We start from the raw sequence: 27057 nt of genomic DNA, 5'->3' as shown, positions 1-27057 counted from the left end.
TTTCAAATTTACCTTTCTCGACTTTGCCTCCTGTGCAGATAGCAGAAAACTGAAACCATGCAACCAGCAGGTGTTTCGCATTTTCCTAACAGTTCAAATAATTAAACCTGACCAGCAGGTACTACTCAAAAGAACATTACTCACCCTGACAACTAACAATGGTCCATAGTACACACAACTGATAAGAGAAAAAAGAATAAAACGGATGCGTAAAGAAAGGTTCACTTAGCGGTCAAAATGACCGTAGTCAGTCTTTCTAGGTATAAACATTTATAGCGACTGTAATAATAATCCTAAAGAAAAAAAATTTACTGTTGTAAGATTTTAATAAATAGTTAGGAAAAGTCAATGAAGGAAAAAGAGTTCGAAAATTAAACGCAGCAAATATGAGCATTTGAAAATCATTAGCGGTCAAAATGACCGCTTCCGTCTTTCTAGTGTTAAACAATTCGGAAGTACAACTAGAGTCAGGGCCGCACCAAGCCTGATCGGCGCCGTTGTGCAAATGTCTTTTGAGCACCTTTATGCTCTGGCGCTTGGAGAAAATATAGTTAACACCTGGAAAGAGGTTTTGTAAATAAATATATAATATAAAAAAATACGTTTGGCATTTAATTTATTAAAAAAATGTGTGAATATTTAATCTTGAAATATGGTATTTATTTTTACTTCATGTCTCGAAATTATTTCGAGTTCAGCAGCTCCTCTGATATGCTAATAATGCAGTTTGGAAAAAAGAAAATGTTTGTAGTATCAAAATTCACGCCAGTGTGAGCATCTATCTAATCTCTTAAGTGATAAATAATTAATAAAACAGTTATGCCGGTCAAAAAGTGACGACAGGAGCAGTGGCGCAACTACAAATTAGTTTTAGAGCTACACATTAAAAAAAAAAATCTCCTTTAAAATTTTTGAAATTTGTAGCATTAAAAACGCAATTTTAGACGGTCTTTGGTGGTGTTGTGAGGGAAAATGGTACAAGAGGCTCTGCGGAAATTTGTAGAAGTTAAAGCCTTAAAACGTGGTTATAAGCCATATTTATTGACGTTAGAATAAGAGATGGAACTCAGATTCTATCCAAATTTTTTTGTAAAAGAGACAGAAATCAATTCCTTCTGTCCCCACCAATTTTTTTGAAATTGAACTTTCCAAAAATGCAATTGTAGACAACTTTGAAGATTTTTACCGGAAGGAGATTTTGGAGCTCTCCCCTGGAAAATATTTCAAAATTAAGCCCAAAAAACTCAAGCAATATTCTATGACATCAGAAGTTCAGAGGCTCTTTCACTTAAATTTTACGTAAGTCATGTTTTAAAAACCTAAACTTTAATGATATTAAAGGAAGGCAGTTTGGAGGCCCTTGCCCGAATGTTTTCTGAAATTGAAGTCTTAAAAACGCGGTTGTAAGACCATATTTGGTAACATTAGGGCCGGCAATCTTTGAAAATTGAAGCTCTAAAAATGCAATTTTAGGTGATTTTCAAATGCAGTTTCAAACGATGTTGTTTGATATTCGAGAACTTTTCCTGGAACTTTTGCAAAATTGCAGATCTGGAAACGAAATTTGAGATGCTCCGTAATGCTTTTGGCGGCAGGAGGAGAAATTTTTTTGGAGTAGTAGCATTTTGAAGACAATCTTACTTTTAGACAGACTAGAAAAAAGAATAATAATAAAGAAAAAAAAAAGAAATTGGACTGAGCTATTGTAAAGCTGAACAATTAGCTATATCTACTGAAAGTTTTTAATTCAAATATTTCTTTTTGAAAGAAACTTAGGTTTTTCCCCCAACATCATTATTTTTTTTTAAAATCAAAATCACTTTGTTTTCTTAAGACGCATTTTCTTTCTCATCAATAATAAAGAATATTTTTGGAAAACATTCAACTCAGTATTCTGAAGGTGCATAAATTACAATACAACATATTCACTGCAAGAACCAATATGGAAAATAGAAAATTTCTTGCACATCGTATGCTCAATTTTGTGAAATTATAGATATACCAAAATGGCATTCATGGCTCCACAAATGAAAAAAAAAAATGCTCATGACTGCATAAATTAGTATAATGTGTTTTCAGTGTAAAAGATTGCGCTTTTGAATAGCATGTTTGGACACAACAAGGCAATATTTTTCTTTTTAGAAAGGCAGCGAGGAGGATTGCTTGTTTTAATGAGCAGTATAATTTCACCATCACTATTAGATGTAAAGTTCAATTTTTTTAAAATTTTTTTGGTTGGAAATTTTTTTCACTCATTTGGAGCATTTTTGATTGGTAGAGTCGTGTGCCACACAACCTTGCACATAGGGACAGCGCGGCCCTCACTAGAGTTTAATTTCAGAAATAGAGCAAGGGGGAGGGGGACACGCAAGTGTTCTCGGGAATTTAAAAAAATAGTAAAAAATGGAGTTCAAAATAAATCATAAACATTGAGCAGAAAAACCCTTTTAAAACTTGCACCCAGTTTGTTTATGTGCAGTGGCGGATTTAAAATGTCGCAAATGTTGCAATTGCGCGAGAAGCTCCATAACCATAGGGGCCATGTATGAGTTACAAAAACGCTTATGATAAATGTTTTACAAGTTCCGTGATAGAGAAAGAATGCCCGAAAATGTGTTTCGACAGGTCCTAAACTCCGCCGAAGCGATACAGAAAAGAATCTAACAAAATGTCGCAAAAACCGGTTTTGCCATCTCATATTTGTTTCCAAGTTGGTTTCCAATTCGGCAATATCTCACCAAATGATCCTCAGTCTATATGACGCTATATTAGTTTTGCATTGAAATAAGTAATTAATAGCCACAAAAAAAATGAGTAAATAGGTCTTTTGGAACACCTGATTGAAGACAAAAAGGAAAGTGTACAACTGGAACGTACGCAGACCCCACATATGAAATTTTGACCATCTACAGCTTACCATTTTTGAGTTATGGCTTATGAGAGATACATACGTACATCCAGTCACAAGAAACAACGCAGTAATTAACGTGTTTGTTCCTGAATGCAGTATTAAAAATTGTTTCAGGAGTGACTAAAATAGAAATTCATACTGAAATTTAAGTAAAAAATTTTATATGAAAACAATCACTCCCTTTACTTTGTATTAAAAAGTGAAACAGCAAAGGTCCTTTTCTTTTTCGAAAACATCGGCCAACTCCACCGGCTTTTCGATGTTTTTTAAGGCCAATTTTTCCTGCAAGTTAGCATCGCCCGCCGATGCCAATGGCTAAATTGCTGAGTCATCGGCGCTGATGCATCGATCAAGACCTGCTATATGCCGCTGCAAATTGTCTCTGACTTATGTTTTAGCATTATATAAAGTATACTTTCATTCAGACTGATCAAAAAATAAACGAAATTCAGTGCAACATTAGTGAAACCAGAAAAAAACTTGACAAATACTGAAAGACAGGAAAGTTTTTACTATTTTTTAGACTGGGGTCCCGTACTGTACTTATATCTCTAAATTCATTATTCAATTGACTTATTCTTTTGATCAAAAATATTTTTAATAGCCAAACAAAACATATTTTATTATCCTCTTGTGATAGATAAGTTATCTTAATTATTTCACTTTGCCCCACAGTATTTTTAGATAGTTCAGTTTGTATCTCAATATTAATCTTTCTGAAAACTTTTCTTAATATATTTTTCTTTTATGTATTTGGCAAGTTTTTCTTCCTATGATATGACTTTAATCATTTCTAATATAGTGTTGAAAAATCGTTTTATTCTGTTCAACAGGGGAAAAGCCATATGCTTGTCCTGTTGCCGGTTGCAACAAAGCCTATTCAAACTCCAGTGATCGATTTAAACATTCAAAGACTCACCAAGAGGATAAGCCTTATGTTTGTAGAGTTGAAGGATGTGATAAAAGGTATACTGATCCCAGTTCATTACGTAAGCATATGAAATCCACAGCACATGGAGGTGATAATCGACAAAAATCAAATTCAAATCCTCAGGGAAACAAAAATGGAGATGTACAGATCGAAAATGCTAGTAATGGTAGCAAAAGTGCTATCTGCTCTGAAATAAAATCATCATTTACAAAAGTAAGCAATCCCAATAAACCATATGCATGCAAAGCTGAAGGTTGCAATAAGAGATATACTGATCCAAGCTCTCTTAGAAAGCATTTAAAGGCAAGCCTCCATACTAGAGACCATAATGCCCTAAAGTTAAAAATTTCTGTTTCAAAAACTATGCAAAATAAAAGCAATATTCTTAATTCTCAGGTAAATAATGTTGTCATTAGTAAAGTGTCTAAAAGTAATGACCTGTCAGATATTTCTGACAACTCAACCAAAGAACTGAGCCTTTCCAAATTATCAGAATCTGAGAGACGAGGTGAGAAAAATAGCCTTGATGATTCAACACCTTTGGATTTAAGTGTTAGCTGTACTTCAGTCGATGACATTTCTGTTGATTCTCAATCTACAGTTGAGCTAAAAAAATTAAATTCCTGACTGGATCTTGATCAAATTTATATTTATAGCCTATATTTTTGTTATGAGATACTTTGTATAAATATATTTTATCTATTTTCATATATCTATATAAATAATATATAAAGACGTTATATAATTAAAATAATGGAAATTAATTGTGATTTTAATTTATATTTTGGTGTTATAGAGCTAGATCATTTAATGTATGTTTATGTTGGTATATTTACTTATTTAAATTATTTTTACCATAATCTGTGTATTTATTTATATGCATATATACTTATTTATCTATATTTTAGTATTCCAAAGCTATTACTTTTGCCTTTAAACACAAATTTGCTTTCATTAAAGTTTGTTTGTTTTTTTATTTAATATGGTACCTTGTCAGGTGAAGAAGGTTTGTTGAATGCATTTGTATTAGGAATAGGGATTTTCATTTCATTTTGCGCATTGCTTAATTGATATTAAATTTTTCCACCAAGATCTATTGATTATTTTGTGTTTAAAGTTGTTTTTTTATTAGTTGATAGTTTCAATTTTAGTTTTTACCTGAGGAATTTTGTTAATTTGGCACATATGTATATGTTGCACTCATATTATGCTTTAAATGTGCTTTGGCGATAATTTCCAAAAATGTTGCCCAAAATTTCAACAATATTCAGAGTTTGAATGCTTTTTCTTTTATTCAATAAATAAAAAAACCCTAATTTATGTGTATAATACATTATATATATAAATATACTAGCATAATACATAAATATATTGACTCTGTATAGCATGTTAGATAGTACAGGAATAAGTATTATCCTGCTTGAAAATGTTCCCCGTAAATTTGAATTTAATATGAACCTAGAATGAATGTAACTCTTAAACTAGTTCATATTTTATCTGAAAGGAAAAAATTTTCCCGAGGAACAGTATCAGAATGGAGTTCTCCCCCCAAATCACTCATGTGTGGTGTGTGTGTGTGTGTGTTTTTTTTTTCTCATTTTTGTGTAAGACTCATAGACCAGGGCAGAAGAGCTCAAAAACAGCAAAAAGTTAAATAAATTAAATACAGGATTCTGACACCGTGAAAGGGTATTAAATCTTGTATAAATAAAGGGAAAAATTCGTGCTTAAGCGAATTCGTTGGGGTGAAGGGGGTTGATTTTAGGGGTTGAAAAAATGTTTTTCATTAATGGCAAAACTATTGGTTTTATCAAAAAAAGTTAAATTTTAAAAAGGTTTAGATAGTAAAAAAAACCTAAAACTTTTACATTTAAATTTATTTAAAAAAATTCGAACTTCATGGGGAGAAAAATATAAAAAAACGATTTTTTTTTTTTGGTTTTTGTTATTTTTCTATTACAAAAATAGTTCAAATCGCATAAAATTTGGTGGAAAGTTTGCTTTTAATGTCTTAAATAAATAGGAATTTTTTTTAAACAAAATATTAATTTTTTGATTTTATTTTAATTTTTAATCAAAAAGCAGACCTATTATTCAATCAAATTTTCTACTTTAAAACTTTGTTAACTCAACTTTAGTAGTGGTCTTTTTATTCATTGAAAGGTCAACTTTCATATGGTGAAATGTTTCTGTGGAAAAAATATTCGGGAAAATGAAAAAAACTAAAAAATGTCCTTTTTCGATTTTCATTTTTTTATATTTCCTTTTGCAAATCATACAGTATGCCAATATACAATACACAATTTATTTATAAACATTCTACAAAGCATTAAAGATTAGTAAAATATATATTTTGATGTGTAAATTTCAGTATAAATTTGTTTATTCAAAAAATAAATTATTCATAATAATTGATAAATATACAAAAAATGAATATTATAAATGATTTTGAAAAAAATAGGCATAAAACATTAAAAATTAATAAACATCGTCCAAATATTATCTTTCCATACATTACAAAATTAATATCACTATTGCTAAATTTAAAAAAAATTATGAATTAATATTTATCCTTCTTTTTGATGGATTGTCTTTTTCATAAGTTTCATCTTCACCTTCAGTATTATTGTCAGTTTCTTTGAGATCACCAGCTTCTTCATTTGCTTCTTCTTCCTGCACTTCCTCTTGCTGTAAATTGCTCACTGCTATATCTTCTATTAATTCTGATTCAAAATCCTCAAAAGACTTTTTCTAGATTATTGCAGTGCTCATTATCGTGACATTTTAAGCACAGATTTGTACATTTCAATCCGTGTTTCTTGCAGCCGCAATTACTTTTGTGGCAAAGGCTGTTGCAACTGCAAGAAATTGATTGCAATAATTTCTCTGGAATTAACTCAACATTCACACTATATGTATATATTTTTTTTTAAAAATTGAAAACATTAATTTCATTTAAATAATTTTTTTCACAAAGATTGAAAAATAAATTTAAAATGAATAGAACTGTAGAAAATTTGATTTCAATTACTTTGCAATATTTTTGTTACTCTACTAATATAAATGTTTAAAATAATAATAATAAATAAATAAACAAAGCAATTGATGATTAAATCGCCAGTATTTACTTTTATTTTAATAACTGGTTTCAATTTGTTTTGGTTAGTACACGATGATAGTTTAAAGTAAGTTATATTTCATTGCAAAGATAAAATTCAATTGTTCAACGTTAACTTACTATAGTTAAACAAAAAACAATCCGCACTTGCACAAACTTTATTCAGTAATCTTCAATACAATATTTTAAACACCATGTGGTTTCCAAAATAAAATGATGCTACTCACAAGACTGTTCTTTTGAGACTGTCTAACGGTTTCGTCATCTGCTCCAAAATGAGTCGGCTCCGCCCCTGACCCATAGGTGGATTTACGGGGGTGCCAGGGGATGCGCCGCACCCCCAACATTTTGGTTGAATTTTCAAAAAAAAAAAAAAAAAATAGAATATCATTTTATAAGGAAAAAAAATTTTTTTTTTTTCATCAGGAAGTTTTTAAAACAGCTTATACTTTTCTACAGCTACAATGCAAGTTAATTTACTAGAAAGCAAACCTAAAAATACAATAAAGATTGCCGGTGCAAGAGAAATTGTGCGACTTATGAAGAAATATTTTATCCGCTTAAAAAAAGAAAGATAATAAATAATTACATGCATCAAATGTACACCTATCTTAAATTATTTATTATTCAGTGCTGTATTGTAGAATAATTGTATGCTCTGTAACTGGATACTTAATGGTTAATTATTACAATTTCTTTTTCTTAGAAACAACCATGGGTAATAATGTCAAAAAATATGGTTATTGTAATATATTTCCTCAAAAACAAAACAAACTGTTTGAAGTCCTTACACATCATTCCAGTAAACAGTGACATAAAAATGCTCTGAAATCAAATAAAAATAAGGACCCCAAAGACCCCATGCTTGTCCTGGGAAATCCCCCCCCCCCCCCAACCAGAGCTGCCACTGATTTCCGCTACTAAAATAGTTGCTTTAGTTGTCTTTAGCATAAAAAATAGTTACCATATAAAGAAAATAGATTCTATAATAGTCTCACATTTTTTTAAAAAAAGCATTTACATCATATTTATGCAATGGTATTTCGATAAATAGACATCACTCACAGCAGTGGGATAGACCTATACGTGGGGCAAATTTCCACTAAACAACCCTTGGAAAAGAAAACTTTAAAAAGCATTTTCCAAACTTTAGTTCAATCTTTTAGTTTGGAAAAACTTAACCTGGCATCATTGTAAAGACTACACAGATCCTACTCACAGCATTATGACGCGACGTCATTTGCCCTTGCCCTAACTATAGAAGCATCGCATTCCAATCGAGAGAAAATTAGCTCTTGTTTTCAAAAAATTAATGACTTGGATACAAGAAATTAGAAACCGAAAAACAGTTAGAAAGAAATTAGAATTTTTTTCAGAAATCGCGATTGCGAAAACGAAACTTTTTGTGCAAAAATATGAGCATCTCATTTCTGGTCGTGAATCATTTTTCATTTCATTTTCCTACTTTTTAAACATTTCATTTTCCCTCTTTTTAAACGATTGTTTTTAAAGAATAAACACTGTAAAATTTTCCTGTTCCGCGGTTTTTTCCCTGGTGAAACGAATTTTCACTTTTTTTTTGTATTACTTTTTTGTCTCAGGAGGCAAAAAAATCATTTTTACGTATCTCAGTTACATTTGCTTAAATGGGTGCATAATAGTCGTTTTTTCCCTTTGCCGTCAAAATAGTAGCCTCAGTCGCAATTGGCATCCCCCCAACCCGACTCCCGGTATTGTTGCACTCCCAGAATTCAGTCTAAATCTGCCTATGCCCTGCCCCTGCCACTTCGGTGCTTTGGAGATGTCTGCTTTGAGAAATGTGTACCTATTATACCTTCCAGAAAACCAGATTCTCAAGATTTTGGAAAATTTCCATTGAGAAGAAAAATTTTTAGTTGATCTTCAACTAAAAAAAATAATGAAAATCGAAAACGGACATTTTTTAGTTTTTCCCATTTTCCAAACAATTTTTCCACGGAATTTTTTTTTTTTCACCATATGAAAGTTGACCTTTCAACAATTAAATGGACCACTACTAAAGTTGAATTATCTAAGGTTTTAACGTAGAAAAATTTGATTGAATATTAGGTCTGTTTTTCGATTAAAAATTAAAGTAAAATCCAAAAATAAATTTTCTTTTCAAAAACATTTCTGTTTATTTAAGACTCTAAAAGCAAACTTTCCACCAAATTTCATGCAATTCAAACTATTTTTGTAATAAAAAAAATCAAAAACCGAAAAATAGTTTTTTTTATATTTTTTCCCCATGAAGTTTGAATTTTTTTAAATAACTTTAAATGTAAAAGTTTTAAGTTTTTTTATTATCTAAACCTTTTACATTTAACTTTTTTGATAAAACCAATAGTTTTGCCATAAATAAAAAAAACTTTTTTCAATCCCTAAAATCCACCCCATTAACCCTTACCCAACGAATTCGCTTAAGCACGAATTTTTCCCTTTATTTATACAAGATTTAAGACCCTTTTACGGTGTCAATATTCTGTATTTAATTTTTCTGTGATTTTAAGTATATATGCATATATATTAACACAGATATTCCTAATGAATATGAAATATGAAAGTCATTGAGAATTTGTTCCTTTTTATTAAATCTCGTAACTAAATTATCAGAATTATTTTTACTTTTCTCTTTATATGTGATCAAGCTTTTTTTGTGAAATCTGTTTATTAATATAGTTAATGTGCAGAGCGCAGGGAGAAGACTGACTTGTAAACTTTGCAAAAATCAAGAGTTTTTAAAATTGAGTTTTTGAAATTTATTTTGAGTTATCACATTACATAAGTTATTCCTATGTGCACGACCGTACCAAGTATGTTCTAAGAAAATAACAGAGTTTAAAATTAAACAGAGGTATTTTTAGGGTTTTTTTTAAAATTTTCTCTTTATATGTGATCAAGCTTTTTTGTGAAATCTGTTTATTAATATAGTTCATGTGCAGAGGCAGGGAGAAGGCTGACTGGTAATAAATTTTGCAAAATCAAGAGCTCTTAAAATTGAGTGCACAACCATACCAAGTATGTTCTAAGGTAATAACGAAGAGTTTGAAATTAAACAAGGGTGCCCACATATTGGGGGGGAGGGAGCATGACGCAGACTGCAGTGTTTAAATTTTTAGGTGGTGTGCCTTTGCTGTTCGAGGGTTAGGCACCCCTGGATTAAATTGAATTTTTAAAATAATTTTTCCATTTTTGCTTCAGTTATTAAATAAATGATCCTTTTTTTTATGTTCAAAAAAGAAAAAAGTAAAACTGTTGCTGCTAACTTAACAATACCTTGTTTTCCACTTGTAGAAGGCTTATCTCCTGTTCTTAAATTCGAAAAATTTACAAAATCCTAAATATGCAGTTAGAAAAATCCACAATAAATCAATATTATCCTGTATTGGTGAGCATACCATAATTGCAAAATTTATTGAGTTGTTATTATGTTTTTATATATTATGTTTTCGATATTTATTAGATGAATGTAACTTTTGAAATAATAAATAACCAACACTAACTGCAAAGAATTAGTTTATAATTTCTTCTTTAGTATCACTCTTTATGAGATAAGTGACCGTGGATTATTTATTTTCTTTCTACTTGAAACTATTCATGTTTATACATTTTCCCCTTTTTATTTATGTGTGGTCAGATTTTTTTTTTTTTTTTTTTTTTGCAATTATTTATCGTAAATTTGTCAAACTGGAAATGGCAAAAGTCTCTTCTGTATGATTATGACATGTGGTCAAAGTCACTTGTTTCTACAAATTCCGGCATCTGGGACAGAAAATTGAAGGGAGGAAGATGATCTCTCATTTAAATTGTAACTAGTAAAAAACTTGTGGTTCTATCAAATTACCGTTGATTGATTAAACAAAAATTCCAACAGTAACATTTTTTTTTTCAGAAAGAAAAAAATTAGGGGGGGAGGGACAATCTTCGCTAAGAAAGGGGGGCAATTGGACAAAGATGATATTTGCATTTAACAGGAATAAAATTTACAGAAATATAAAAATGTTGTCATGTTGGAAACTAGGAAGAATTGTTTAAAAATGGATAATTCCTTAACACAATTGGAAATTGTCCAGTAAAAAACTAATATGGAATACCCAGGGTAAAAATTGATAAAGAATTGTTATAAAATAGAAATTTAAAAGTTGTCTTTCCTGACAAGACAGACATTTCTAAAGAGCTTTTTGAGGAAATGTTTCGCAAGTATTTTAACAGAAATATTTCGACCATGAAAGCAATGAATATGATGTGTAAGTTTAAGAATCAGAAAACATAAAAATATATATTTATGTAAATAATCTATTAATACTGTTTTTATATTTCCTTTTATTTCATTAGAAAGTATCCATCAAATGTTGGAGTGGGTGTAGAATTGTTATTTATCAGTTTCAACTCTACCTGTATACTCAAAAATCTGAAATCCACAGTTCTGTTATACACTGAAGTGCCAAAATAACCGGTACACCTTCCTAAGATGGCAAAAAGCCTCCACAAGTGTGCAGAAGTTCTTGAGCAAGATGTGCATGGACCTACTAATACCTAGAATAATAATGGAGAAAATATACACCATGAATCCTGCAGGACAATCCTCAAATCCATAGTAGTATGAGGTGATAGGGATCTGTCTTGGAACAATATGTTGCAGGGTATTCCAGATCTTCTCAATAATGTTTTTATATGTGGGGATTTAGATCACCAACTTATAAGTATTGAATTTTCGAAGAGTTCCTGCAGCTACTCTGTAGTAACTCCTGAAGTGTAGGATGACGCATTGTGTTGCTGTATTTGTCTGTCTGAAAGGCCCAATAGACCTGGGTAAAGGAATGAATGGGTTCAGGTGGTCGTATAGTTTGTCTATGTATTCATTTTTCATCTAATTAGTACCTAGCCATATTAGGGGTTCACTATCACTCCAACTGACCCCACCTCATAACGTAACAGAGCCATCACAAGCTTGAACAGCTCATTGTTGACATGAAGAATATACAGATTATTGAGGTTGTCTCCATACCCATGCACATCCATATATCCTTTGTAATTGGAAACGAGACTCATCAGACCAGGTAATGTGTTACCAGTTGTCAACGGTTCAATGACAGTATTGGCAGGCCCAGACGAGGCTTAGAACTTCGTCATTCAATCAATAATTTTACAGAAGAAGTTCTTTGGCTACAAGAGTCGAATTCTTGATCGTCCATTGATTAGTTTGCGCACTTGCACTTGCTGATGCTCCAGCATTGAATTTGGCTGCAATTTAAGGGAGGGTTGCTCATCTGTCACGTTTAAAGATTCTTGTCAGCCGTATTTAGTCCTGTTCTATCACAATTGTTTTTTGCCCACCGTAATGCCCGAGACTCTCTGTTGTACCGGATTCCTTATATTCACGGTATATTTGAAAAATAGCCGTAGGAGAAAATGCAAATTTTATCCAAACCTCGGAGATGCTATAGCATTTCTCTTGCGCGCACCAACTATGACATCACGTTCAAACTTGCTCAAATCAGGCTAACCTGCCATTGTAGCAGAAGAACTCATTCTAAAAGCTTTACCAGACACTTGTTATTCGATAAAGAATCTACAAATAGCATCATACTTCGTTGATTGGTTCCATACCTCAGTTATACGCATACAAATGTGTATACCAGTTATTTTGGCACTTCAGTGTATCATGAATTAGTGCAAGAGAATAGTGATGCTACAACAAACATTTGTTGCCAATGATAAAATTTCATTTATTGACAATCCAAGCTATAAACAGATGTTTAAAAGAAACTTGTTTGTAAGTTAGATGGCATAATATGTATATATGCTAAAAGTGCATGAGTCCAATAAAATTCATGCATTTTTGGCACAACTAGAGCGTAAAGAAATTTTTAAAAAATGTGTTGCTTTTCATTTATTATTTTTAGTTGTTAAATGTGAAATCAAAAACCCAGTATGTAATTACTTTGTCCAATAGCTTAATAAACTTGCATAATATTTTTTTATTCTGTTTTACAAATACTTGCTTCTTTTATAATCTCAATAGTTTCAAATTTAATTTGCTTCAAGTCTGTGTTTAAGTTTGTGTGCATGTGGCATTCCTAGGTAATGATTGGTAATAGGTTGAAATGTACGTTCATTTCTGATTTGTAAATTCAAAATGTGTTTTGTCCTAATTAGTGTGTACTTCCACACATTTATGTATTAAGGTGGAAGATTTAAATTTATCAGAGTTGACTTATTTTGACTATTTATTTAAATATGTTGTCTCCTTGTTGTGTAGGTTTATGTGTATATGAGCTTGTGTAGGCATGGCTATACACATATGTGGTTGCGGTTTTGTCTTCTCCCTGTACATTTGGTGTACTTCAATATTATTTGAAAAACAAAATATTTTGCTTAGAGTGTTATATGTATATAATGCGTGAAAGTAGAAATATTTCTAAATATATTTTTTCTACTTGGTTCTTAATATTTATTTATTGTTATGAAATGTTTTCTTGTATTTATCTTACTACTGCATTTACTTTCAAATAATTTATAACTATTTTATGAAGAGAACTTATGTATACAGATCATCCAATAGATCTGTTATGTAATCTCATTTGTTGAATAGTATTTGTTCCCTGCAGTTGCAATATTTTATTGTTTCAAATTCTATCTGTGCTTGTCCTTTTATATCTAATAAATGTATGTATTTATATTTTAGTGTAAAATTTTTTAATTTTTCTTTTGGGCAGCCGTGATAACATTTTTTTTTCAAGTCAAAAATGCCCAATAAATTGGAACAATTTTCACAAATTATGCTTTTATCAAGTGCAATCATTTGTTTTGGTTAATTGTTCTTGAACATTTATTCTGTTTCTTAAAAGTTTATTAATTACTTTTTATAAGTATATATAAAAGCTTTAATTTCTTGAATTTTTGTGTACACTTACAGTAGTCCTTCAAATTTATCCGCTGAGAGGTTTCTATAGCTTATTTCATTGTTTCTTTCATAATTCTCTTTTTTTCCTGAAATCATTATGATGGCTTGTATAAAATTTCAAATATTAAATTAGTCTTATGATGCTATGATGCAAATAAAACTTCTACAGATATTGTATTTCTTCTCAGAGAAAGCCCTTTTTTATGATCACACAGTTAAAACATTGAATTGTAAAATGAATGTAAAAATAATGATGAATTAATTAAAAAATTTTTTATTTAATGAATGATTTATGGTATAAATGAAAAAAAAAAAAACATAATGATGAATTTAGTAAATCATTTTAACATTCTTCAGTGGTGTATTGTAAAATTTCATTTGATTTTATAAAAAACAAATACCAAAATGTTTTTCCTGGTATATGGATATTTGATATATATACAGTATTGTGGCAATTAATTGGGAAATGCATTTTTCTTCAAAAAAAATCAGTTCTATTTTAGTTTTTAATGAATACATTTGAAACTAATTAATATGGCCTCCCCAAGACTTAATAACATCACAGACTTGTTTTGGCATGGGATGTACTAGACTGGCATATATAGTTTTAATTATTAGCTTTTCCATCATAGTACTGTCAAGCTTATGAAGACGTTTTTTAACAATAGCCCAAAAATTTTCAATCAGATTTAAGTCCGGTGAGTTTCCGGGCCAATCCAGTACAGTAAGTTTGTTTTTAGAGCAGAAATTGACAATTCGCTTCTATGTGTGACATCGGGCGCCGTCTTGTCGAAAAACGCCTTCTCCATTCGGCCAAAGTTTACACATGGTTCGAAGCACATTTTGGGTCAATATTGATTCATAGCTGACACTGTTCATCATTCCTTCTACGGGAACAAGGGATTCGTCCTTGAACCGCAGAAATAACCCCACAACGTCTTTTTGGTCCGATACTTGGGTTCTTGATTAATGTGGTGCAGACAAAGAGGTTCTCCTTTGCTCCTTTTCAAGTACCAGGATCTTAATTCCTGAACCACAAAATGTGTTTCGTCAGAAAATAAAACCTTTTCCCAGTCCTTCTCAGTCCATGTTCTATATTTCCATGCCCATTTTTAACCTTTTTTCTTCATGTGAGGCGTGATAAGCAGCTTCTTGTACAGTAGATGTGCTTTCCGCTCTCGGTCTAAAAGCCTGTATTTCACTGTTGAAGGTGCAATGTTAACACCAGCTGCCACCATGGACTTGGACAGATCAGAACTAGTTAATCGAGTATTCATAACACTCATTCGATTTAAACTTTTGTCCTCACAAGCCATATTTTGATCTTTTTTTGGCCGCATTTTCCAATACGGTTGGTTCCAGCATTTCCTGTTGTCTTAAACCGCTGCCATATCCTCCCAACACTTGATTTACTCACTCCACATATTTTGTCTATTTCTTCTAACGTTTTAAAAGTGTGTTCTTTAAATGCAATCACTTTAGCACGTGTTTTCAGGGTTGATATCCATGACTCTTACAACAATTGAGCAACTAACACTGCCAACTTTTAGCCACTTAGCAGAAGAATTTATATGCCTGGCTACTTACCTGATGCGTACCAACAGCTTCTAGTTTGACAATAACAACCATTTGAACTGCTGAGTTGAATTTGAGTGCTTATTCGTTCGCTTACGTGTGATAAAGTGAAAAAAATAACATTCCCCAAATTAATTGCCACAATACTGTATATATATATATATATATATATATATATATATATATATATATATGTGGCTTCAGAGCAACGGTATATCTTACTGTTACTCCTGAGTTTAGATGTTTTACTGTTGGCTCTGAGGCAACGATGTATTTACAGTCGCACCTGTTTATAGTGAATTTATGGCTATAACTTAATATCTTAGATTCTCTTTTTGCATTTTTACTGTGTATTATTTAACTTTTGATAGTAAAATTACTACTATAATGAAAATATTTTTTTGGTCCCTTCAACTGTGCTATAAACAGACTCAACTGTCTATATATATTAATATATATATATAATCATTATTTTTTATTGCTAAAAGTTCAAGTCTCTAATTCTACTATTTATTTTTATTTGTTTAAAAGTAATCAATATTCAACTTTTAAAAATAAAATGTACATTTTTTATTTATAGTAGTTTGGTCCTGTATATTCTTTTCACTTTATTAGTAAAGCTTGAATTTAAAAAAACATGCAATAGTTTTCAGCTAAGATAAACATGGTTCTTTTGTACTTTGGTTATCAAAATGCTCCAAAAGTTCTAAAAACATCATTCAGATCAAAAAGCCTGTATTACTGTTATTGAATGGCACAGTGAAAAGGGTTATAGCATGGGCGTAGTCAGGGATTAAGTTCAAGAGCAAGCAGAGGCAAAATCTGAGAATCGTTTTCAGAGTCCTCTCCCCCCCCCCACACTCTTTCTAATCCTTGGACTTTGCAATATGTAGCTAATCCTAAGAATTTTTATAATCCAACTCCTCCCTAGGAAAAAAATTCTGAATAGATGAGGCCAAGATTCCTCATCTATCATTTACAAATATCAGTATAGAGGGTGCAAATTTTTGAGGAAAAAAATTGCATTTTTGTACAAAAATGATAAATTTGCTAATTGAAAAAGTTGACGAACTAAAAAGATATATATACTGCATAAAAACATAGCAAATTCAGATAAAGAAAAAATTAGGGACCTTATATATATATATATATATATATAAAATACACATCAGTGATGTGGCGTGGGCCCAATCCTAGTGCCCCTAAGGAGCTGTAATGTCCAATTGTCTTCATATAGTTACTTATACTTTATAATATTTGTTGGTAATATATCTGTTTCCTGAGCAAAGCATGTTAATTCAAGAAACTCATGTAAAATAGAACACTTTTTATGCAGCAAAAATAAATATGTAATACATAATACTGATTAATTACAAAAATTAAATTAGAAGTGCATATTAAGAAAACAAAAATAATGACTGAAACTGGTGGTCGAAAATATGCAGCATTATAAAATACTACTAAAATACCACTCAGTTTAAAGCAAATACCTACACAGTCCAGTCACATTAATGTGGACCATCTGTCAAAAGCCAGAATAACCACCTTTCTCAGAGCGGACTGCTGCGGAGGACGTGCAGGAAGAGAGTCACTTAGGTCCCTGAAGGTGTTCTCTGGGATGTTGAGCCATGCCGACTCTAATGCCTTGGCCAGCTGCGCTAGATTACGCGGTTGAGGATCCATGGCGCAAACAACTCGATCGAGATGGTCCCACAGATGCTCGATTGGGTTTGTCAGGGGGAGGACGGTAAAACTCATCCTGGTGCTCTTCGAAACACGCACGTACACTGGCAGCTGTATGGCACCTTGCATTGTCCTGCTGGAAAGATGCCATCATCCTGAGGAAAAACAATGCGCATGTAGGGGGTGGACGTGGTTCGCAAGGACAGATGTGTACTTGTAGTTGATCCATCGTGCCTTCTACAATGATCAATGAACCTAGAGAATGGCCAGGAAAACATTCCCTAGACCATAATGCTCCCGCCTCCAGCTTGGACCGTTCCGGCAATGGTTGCAGGGTGGTTCTTTTCAGAGGTTTCATGCCTTATACGCCAACGTCCATCTGTCCGATGGAGCATAAAACGCGATTCATCTGAAAACGCTACCTGTCGCCACTCAGTGGATGTCCAGCTGCTGTACTGGCGTGCAAATTCTAGCCTTCGTCGTAGTATGAACAGCAGTCAGCATAGGTGCACGAACCAGGCGTCTGCTTCGGAGGCCCAGAGGCAGCAATGTTCGCTGAATAGTAGTTTGGGAGACACTTTTGGTAGCCCCTTGGTTCATTTTGGTGGTCAGTTGCTCAACGGTAACCCGTCTATCTGGCCCGAACAGCATCTCCGCAACCGTTGTTCGCCTCTGTCATCTATGGCCCGTGGTGCACCACATTTGCCACGTCGCTGATTTTGGACATTCCCATTTTGCCATGCACGGTACACTTTTACCACGGCGACACGGCGAACAGTTCACAAACTAAGCGGTTTCGGAAATGCTTCCACCCTTGGCCCGAAAGCCAATGATCATGCCCTTTTGGACGTTGGATAAATCGCTTTGATTTCTGCATTACACCGACGATTGAAATGTTTTCTGAAGCCCTCACACACCCTTTATATACGCTTCAACTGCACTGTGCTGCCACCTGCCTTCTATGATTGGTTATTTAACGCTGACATGGAAAGTACGTGGTGGTCACATTAATATGTCTGGGACTGTGTACATTTAATTTAACAGTTCATTTGTAATTAAATTACATTCTTTGTTCGTTAGCAGCAAAATATTCAATTGCAGAATCGAAAAATGTGATGGGTGAATTTTTTTTTTAAAGAAATATAAAGGATTTATTTCTAATAATAATAGGCAAAGCATGAGTGACAACGGGTGGGGGGGGGGGAGCCTATGTGGCCCTAATTCTGACATTAAAATTTTTAGCGATGTGGTGTTTTATTCTCATTCGGAAAGTGAGTCATCACTTTTGGGAGTAGGCAACCCTGTCTAAAGTACCTGTATATTAAGATCAAAGATCATCATTCTGCAATTGAGAGCAGTTATCGGCCATCTGGTACAACAAATATTCCAGTGGCTTATTACCATCAGGAAGACAAAAATGTCATAACAAACCTGAAGCTTGGTCAAAAAATACCAAATAATTTTTTTTATATGGTATGAAGAACTTAAAGGGGGGAAACCAGTTTAGGAGGCAGAAATTTTACTGTTATTTGAATTTTTTCAACAGGGAAGGAATAATTAGAATTTATTCAAACTTGAAGCATATTTTATTCATATATTTTGAAGCACACTTTGTATTTTTTTCAAGTCATTTCTGCCAGAAATAGAAGAGTTAGCGACCATCCATGGACATCAGCTTCTATCAGAGCTTGTTGCTGGTGTGCATTCCTTAAGTCACAATGTTTATCTGTAATCATTACATTTTTTTTTTTTTTTTTTTTTTTTTTTATCGTTAACAACTATTTACTCAGAATATGAACCTAATTCTGGTTAAAAAAATAAAACATTTCATGCTTTTGAGGTGTTTGATCATACAAAATTTATGTTTTTCTCCCATTTTCGCTCATCTTTTTTGCATTAAAAAATTTTTTTTAATAATGATATCATCCCAGAATCAGGTTCATATAGAGTGTAATTAAATAAACAATATTCACACAAAATTTCAGAAAGATTGACCTATAACATTTTGTGATAGATTGCACACAAGTTGAAAAAAAAGTCGTTTTGAGAAAAACGCGATTGAAAAAAAATTGCTGTGAACATTTTCCAATCTTCACAGTTTTTTAAGTGCTCATAGCATCGGAACTAAACGGAATTTTGAATTGAAATTTCGGTAACCTATTCTTCAATAGTTCTACTAACATATTTTATGATACTAAAAACAATTGGATTTTTTGACCCATCTAAACTGGTTTCCCCCCCCCCCCCTTAAAGCATCCTAGTCCCAAAAAATTGATCTTTTGTCAAAAAATTGTTTAAATTACTCGGAATCGAAAAAAAAAAAAAAAAAAAAAAAAAACACAAGAAGCCAAACGATTTTAAAACAGGCCAAATTTTTCGAATTTAGCTTAAAAAAGCACCCCCCCCCCCCTCTTTTTCTTTTTGTACTTTCTATGTAACATTTTGTGCTATTTTGATTTTTAAAAGTCAAATCAATTTCAGGGTTCATACTGCAAACACCAATTAAAATTAATATAGTTAGCATTGCCAGTTAAGCTCTATTCAATAAGCATTCATATAATTTGCAATGGATAACTATTGAAAATCTAATAACATGATTAACAGCATACATTGCTAAGATTACTAAAGTAACTCACATGCCAATTTTCAATTCATTTAAATTAAATTTGAAGGGACGATCATCACTGTTCACTATGTATGTAGTGAATAGTAATTTCAAGGGTTTCAAAGAAAACCAAAAGAAAGGAAACTTGCATACCATAATGCAGAGTTTTCCAAACTGTGGTCCGCAGGCCCCCTGGGATCCGTGAGTCCATGCCAGGGGGTCGGCGGTGCTATCCAGCTAAAACGTTAAATATAACTGAGATTGAGGGACCAATAACGATATTTTAGTCAAAAAAGAAAGCACATTTATGAGGGAAAAATTTTCTTGCTTAAGTCTGCAGGACGCAGCAGCACCCCACCCCTCTCCTCGGAACTCTCGGAAGTAAAACACTACACATTAATTTTGTGTACATGGCAAAGTTCATATTGTTACAAAACTATATTAAGTAAAATGCAAACATTGAGGCACATTTTTACAACTGGGATTTTATACTTCGAATAAAACATTTGCTCCATAATTTTCAAGACTACATTTAACAGTCAATATTCAAAATTTCAAACAAAGGTTGAAATAAATCAAATGCTAGTTTGGAGTCAATTTTAATAATCATGGAGTACCACTGTTTTATAAATTTGTTGCATAATATGCTTGCGTTTATACAGAAAAATCATTTGAATTGAAAGTAAACGTTTGAGATTTTCATACAGTCACCAAATTTTTGGCAATCATCTTTTCATTCTGGCCGAGTCGTCAAGGCCTAAAATATTTAGTGCTCAGAATATATTGATATTATTAGCATACTATATTGAACCTGCACCTGGTGGTGAACTGATGGACAAGAGCGGTGAGCAAGGTTGTAGCACTGGTGCAAATGGAGTTAGTTGATGTTTTTTGTTTTGTATTAACGGAAAGTATACTTTTTAGTATTACAATTACGTTACATGCGATGAATGAAACTGCTTGCAGTTTCCGGGAACTGGTGACCGATAGCGAGCAGAGGGCAGTGACTTTTTATAATTGAGCCAAACTTAAGCCAGGGGAGGTCCATGGGGTCCGGACCCCCCCCCCCCCTTTCTGAGATGTCAATGTCCCCCTGCACTTACATAAACAGAATTCTGTAAAAATATATATATAGTTTAAAAAATCGTCATAAATATTTATATTAATCACAACAACTTTCTCACATTCAGTTCAGTTCAGAACAATAGAACCTCTGGGAGTGGAATGGGGGAAGGTGGTGACAGAAGTCTTCAACCTGTGGAACGTATCGCAGACCTACCGAATAGTGTGTCGACCGCCGCTTTTTTCCCCACGATTCTTGAAGACAAATTGTATGAAAGCCGCTAGATGGCAGTGCGGTCGAGATGTACGTTCAATTTCGCGGTGTTTACATTAGTAGACGCGGGATTTTGTTACAATTTAGTTCCGCGTTTCTCTTTTTTACCTTTATTTCGTGAATATTTCATGAAACAGCGTTTAAGGCTTTTAATGGAGGAATCAAAGTTGAACATTGGAAGAAATAAAGCTTCATCTTGTTTCGTACTAGGGTGAAAAAGTGGGTACAAAACATGCAAGGATAAAGTTACGCTTTTTAAAGCACAAGCAAATGAAGAAAAACTAAAGTGAAACTCGTTAATTCCCAGGTTAGATAAAGTTTTTGATAAATATTGCTCAATTTGTGCTCTGCATTTCCAAAAACATTTTATTGAAACGCATTTTAAGCATATTATAAATGGCGAGGAAGTTTTGATTCCTCGGGGAAAAACTTTTTTGAAAGATGAGGCAATTCCGACAATTTTCCCAAGTCTGCCAACATACTTTACTAAAAAATTACCAAAGAAAAGTTCCATCAGGAATTATGCAGTTAAGAAAAATGTTCCCTGTTTGAAAAAAATAAAACTTGATCTTTCCGCAGATGAAACTGAAATAACCACGTATAAATCTATTATAAATGAAAATGTTCATATTAATTTGCCTAACGAATATTGGGTTTGTATGAAATTTAAAAAATCTCCAAGTATTGTAGTTTTTGTATATAATGAAAATTATGTGGAAAATAATATTAACGATAAAAAGATCATTATTGAAGTAGACACAAAGACAAGGATGTTTTAAAAACAAAATTTTACACAATTGACTGAAAATTTGATACTTATATTTTAAGGCAAATGTATTATCAATCGAGATATCTTAGGGCGCAGTTTGTTGTTGTTTTTAGTGCAACTTGGGAGACTCAAGCCCCATTCATGTAGCCAGCATGAGTTTAAAGCAGAATGGAGCGACTCCTGAGTCAATGAGGCCCCTAAATGAGAAAGAGCCCGACTTGGGCACGGTATATGGTAGCACCACCTCTACAGTTTATAGGTCTGGAGAATAGGTTGGAAATCTCCAGCAACGCTAGGCCTGGTAACTGTTAGCGACCGACCATTCGACAAATAATGGATGATGAATTTCTCGCCAATTGGCTATGTTCATTCGCTCTTCCCACGTTATGGTTCCACGTCATTATAATTTCGTAATTTACTAATTTTGCTCCGGAAACTGTTCTTAAAATTGAAATAAAAAAAGAACAAAATCGAATTTAAAATCGCTTCGAGGTGCACACCCCCATGCTACAAACTAACTTTGTATCAAATTTCATGAAAATTGGCCGAACGGTCTAGGCGCTGTCTTCGTCACAGAGATCCAGACAGAAATCCGGACAGAGAGACTTTCAGCTTTATTATTAGTACAGAAATAAGAGACGCGCAGTTATTGAATACTTAGGGGCCAAGGGACATTCATTAATTACGTAAGGATGATTTTGGCAATTTTTGATCCCCCTCCCCCCGTACGAAAAATCCCCCCGGGTACGTAAGATTCCCCCCCCCCCCTATTCTTACGTAAGATTCCATTTCGTTTTTCAAAATGATAAAATAACAAATCTTGGAATCGTTACATCACTGGAATCGTTATTAAATTCACGTTATTAAATTTAACTTTTTGCGTAAAGAAATAGTTACTGAAAAGTTAGAATCTAAACTGAATGTTTTTTCGACTTTTTTTTTTTGATGTAATATTAATTAAAAATAAAACATGCCATACATAATGCGACTCTTTCATTATATTTTACACTATTCATTCTTTGTAAAACAAATAAAAAAACATCTTATCCTAACACGTTTCTTACCTTCCATACGCAAATGGAACATAATCTCTGCCAAATCACTTAGAATTGTATTTCACATTAGAAATTGACCGCGCAATTTCTAATGTGAAATACCGACTTGGAAAATATTACGTAAGAATGAGTTTGACCCCTCCCCCCCCCCAAAGGTACGTAGAGGCTTTTCCAACCCCCCTCCCCTCGGGACCCTTACATATTTAATGAATGGCCCCTTATAGTCTACTATTTTCATAAATTAGCATAAGGTCATTTTATATTCTTTAAAAAATAAATGAACACCCATGTAACAAATAGCACTTATTACAGAATTTGTCTTTTGCACAGAAATAAGTTCAATCCGAAAAACGGGGTTTAAACTGCGAAATGAGCATGCAATCGCTGACTTAAAACGAGTCTGATTGAGAAGCATAACGTACACCTCGAGCGCAGCGCCATCTGGTTTTTCCTCAGATCTGACCTCACTTTTTTCCCCGTCGATCGGCACACTACTCTTTCTAGGCACTATACCCCAACCCCGCAAGAAAATCGCCAGCACCCAGTGGTGTACTGGGCCGCCGGGATACCGGGAAAATTCCCGATGCGCCATGTCCTTAGTTCGCCAGTGCCTAAGTCGGGTTTTTTTTTTTTAAAGGATTTTATACTGGATATTGCGGTGCCATTTACCATAAGATTTATTGTGTGAAATGAATAAGTAAGACGACCGTACTACTTCATAGGATTTTTTTTTTTTAAGTACAATTTACGAATCGTAAAAACAACAATAAGTAGCGCCGACTTGAACTCAAATGAAATTAATAAACCTTTCCATTTAAATTTTTGTCTAATACCGTGGTTCAAAGATTTTTTTGAAACAAGGCGCCTATTTTGAACATCTAACCTTCCTACGGCGCCCTTCACTCTATAACTCAGTGGCAAGGCAAGGGTTTTAGTCCGGGAGGGGGGAGGGACTGAGGTCGATTTTTTTTTTTATATCGTCTTGATGTCGGTTCCAACAAAGTAAACGAAAAGCAAAAACTTTGGTTTCATCAAATTTGCACGCGGGGAGTGCGGCTGCAGCCACACACACAAAAACACGTAGCTCCTTCCCTGTATTCGCCACTGATATAACTAATCTCAACTAACAGCGAAAAATGAATAAAACTGAAATAAGAGCATTGCACAGCCCTTTAGTGTTATTCATGATTCAGGAGCACCGGGGAATATTTCAACAGTTTCATAAGTTTCATAATTCTCCAATAGTGAAGTAATTGCAAATTTCGTGGCGCCCCCATGAGGACTTCACGGTGCTCTGATTCCCCCCCCCCTTTTTTTTTTCTGGTCGCTTAAAAAGTGTTTTTTCCCTTTAATTGACGATTTTTCTACTGTCTATTCCTGACACCTGGAAATTCTGAAGTGCATAAGTTTTACTGTAGTCCTTTAATCGCTAATTTTTAAAAACGAGTGATTGTTGTTTGTTTTTGAATGCTACAATATTTCGACCATAATTATGAGCTCATTTGTTTAAATATTAAATTTATTTGTAATTATTATTTGTTTAAGATTTTGAACAGTTATGATTGACTTATATCCTGATTTTTATAATAATGTTGAAAATATTTTCACGTGTTTAAATTTGAGCAAAATTTTTTATTTATTTTAACAAAGATTCTTTGGTCTCTCGAGCCGTGGACCCCGCTGTGATGCGTCCCGCTCCCCGTACTGCGGCGTCTGCGGTTACGTAGATCCGGGCTGCCCCCTTCCCCCATTTTTTCAGGCCTTTAAGAATATTTTTTATACTCGGTTGTAGGCGAATAGTTTCTTGAATGGTCCGTTTTTGTCAGCTTGAATTTTGAAAAGACAGGACATAACAGAAACTTCTTACAATTTACAATGAAATAGTTATTGATAAACTCTGTTAAGTCAAGAAATGAGACGACTTTTATCATTGTGAGGATATTTATTAAATTATTCCTTTAAACTTTACGATAACCTTTTACTTATTTTTTAGGAAAATGTCCGCTTTTCCTTTTAAAGAAGCATCATTATGTACATATATATTATTAATTCATAACTTCTCTTATCTAATTCCACAATTGCCATTATTGACTTCAGCTCATTTACTTATTTCGTAAAATTCGTTCACAATTATTCATAGATTTTCCGTTATTTTCAGATAACATTATATTACGTTTTTATGTTTAGCCATGTTACTTTAGCTTTGAATGGGGTAATAATTTTGATTAAAAGAGCAATTTCTTGTACACAATGATACGGTAATCACAATTTTTAAATATAATTTTAAATCCAAAAGAATCATATTTTCCTTTTATTATAATAAAATATTTAATGTTATCAATTGTGTATCGGTAATCAATATTATTTTAATTTGTTCAAAAGAAGCAGGAAAGTCAATGACATGTAATCAGTTAAAGTGGAAATGTCTTAAAAGCTTTACAGGTTCCCTTTGCAAAATGTCTATGCAATTTTTAAAAATTTTTTGGTTGGAGGGCAGTGTCTGAGTCAGTGTAACCAGAAGGGGGACTCACAGTCCCCCCAGAATGCTGAGTTGAATGTTTTTTTAAAACTATTCTTCGTTATTGAATAACACGTATTGGGGAAAAGAAAGTGATTTTAATAAAAAAAAATAATAATACTGTCGGGGGAAAATCTTTGAATGAAAAATATTCAATAGTTACGTCTTATTGGTCATTTAATTGTACCCCTCCCCCCTTATTCCTTTTCTTTTTCCTAGTTCATCTCTAAATAAGAAAGTCTTCAAAATGCTACTCCTCCGAAGCCCCCCCCCCCCACACACGCACACCGAAAGCATTATGTATCATCTTAAATTTCGTTTCCAAATCTTCAGTTCCGCAAAATTTACCGGAACGTCCCCAAATACCCAGCAAGTTTGAAAATTGCGTTTTTGGAGCTTTAATTTCGAAAACTTACCGGCTCTTGTGTTGTTAAAAAATATGGTATTACAATAATGTTTTTAAGACGTGAATTAAGGAGAATATACGGGCAAGGGTCCCCGAACCACCTTTCTATCTATATATATATAAATGGATGTATGTTTGTGGGTATGTGTGTATGTTCCTTATACAAATCCACAGTTTTTGTCGGATTTCTTCCAAATTTGGCACAAAGGTAAATTGTTGCTCAGGAATTCATACAAGCGGGTTTTTGGAATTTTAAAAAGACCCAAAGAGGTCTAATTTTATATTTTGAGTCATAAAATTGCTCTTTTCTGCACGAACGAATTTTTGTGTAGTTATGAATTTAGTCTAAATGAAAAGCCCGTAAAAAACTGCCCTAGATGAAGTTTCTTCAAAGATTAACTTTAATTGTTAAATTTGCGAACCATGGTTCAAAGCAAATGAAAACGGTTATCAACATATAACCACCAGAAGCTATTTTAAATGCAATCAACACAAATTGTATCCTGAACGATGGCCGTCAATGCCGTTTAGCGATGAGCGCTAAAGCATGTTTGGCGAGGAAGCCGTGAATTATAAGAAATGATGCTGTACATTATTTCTTAAACTGCGACCTACGAAGCTCCAGGAGTCCATTGATGCTACTCATGGTGCTACTTAATTTGATTGCTACCGTTTAATTATAATTTTTAAATATTGTTTAATTATAAAATCCACAACAGTAAGGTTTCGTGTATTTTTTTATCAGTGTTTTTCCCGTTAATAGCAAAGAAAATACAAACATGAGTAAGGTAATAATATTGCATTCAATATTGACGTACCATCTTCGACTGTTTCAGCATTAGACTACTTTAATTAAAACCACATCTATTTCATCCTTACAACAGAAATTTAATTTAATGTTCTATGATCCTTATCAAACCAATTTGCAATATGTAAATTTTCTTTATACTATTCCTTGATTTACGTCGAATCTTTAAGTAATTCGGTTCAACTATAACCGATAACCTAATTTGGTTTAATAGAAGTCGCTCCAGGCTGTCAAAGAGCAGGGGTAAAGGTACTAATAAAGCAAATAAATTGAAAAATAATTATAGTAATGTACAATAGCGCATTTGGAATTTATCTTTCAAAGGGGAGGGGTGTGGTCAAGGCTTTCCTTACATGTATCTATATATATTATAATAATCTATATGTATAAAAATGGATGTATGTTTGTGGGTGTGTG

General features: G+C 33.0%; 1 protein-coding gene across 2 annotated transcripts in view; it reads left to right on the top strand.

The window, feature by feature from the left end:
* The window catches only part of LOC129218080 (zinc finger protein GLIS2-like), a 74469-nt gene extending 58874 nt beyond the window's left edge, over positions 1–15595 (top strand). The window contains exon 6 of one of the 2 annotated variants that reach the window (XM_054852277.1): positions 11314–15595. In XM_054852277.1, the coding sequence (XP_054708252.1) occupies positions 11314–11345 (32 nt within the window). In that variant the 3' untranslated portion in view covers positions 11346–15595. Of the gene's footprint in view, positions 1–3744; positions 8973–11313 lie in introns of those variants that run through there. The other variant, XM_054852276.1, reaches the window with a different exon arrangement.
* The last annotated feature ends 11462 nt before the right edge of the window (positions 15596–27057 follow it).

The sequence above is a fragment of the Uloborus diversus genome, chromosome 3, assembly GCF_026930045.1.
Source record: "Uloborus diversus isolate 005 chromosome 3, Udiv.v.3.1, whole genome shotgun sequence".
In the NCBI taxonomy this organism is placed as follows: Eukaryota; Metazoa; Arthropoda; class Arachnida; order Araneae; family Uloboridae; genus Uloborus; species Uloborus diversus.
Note: the sequence above shows the minus strand (reverse complement) of the source record. Positions and strands in the feature narration are given on the sequence as shown.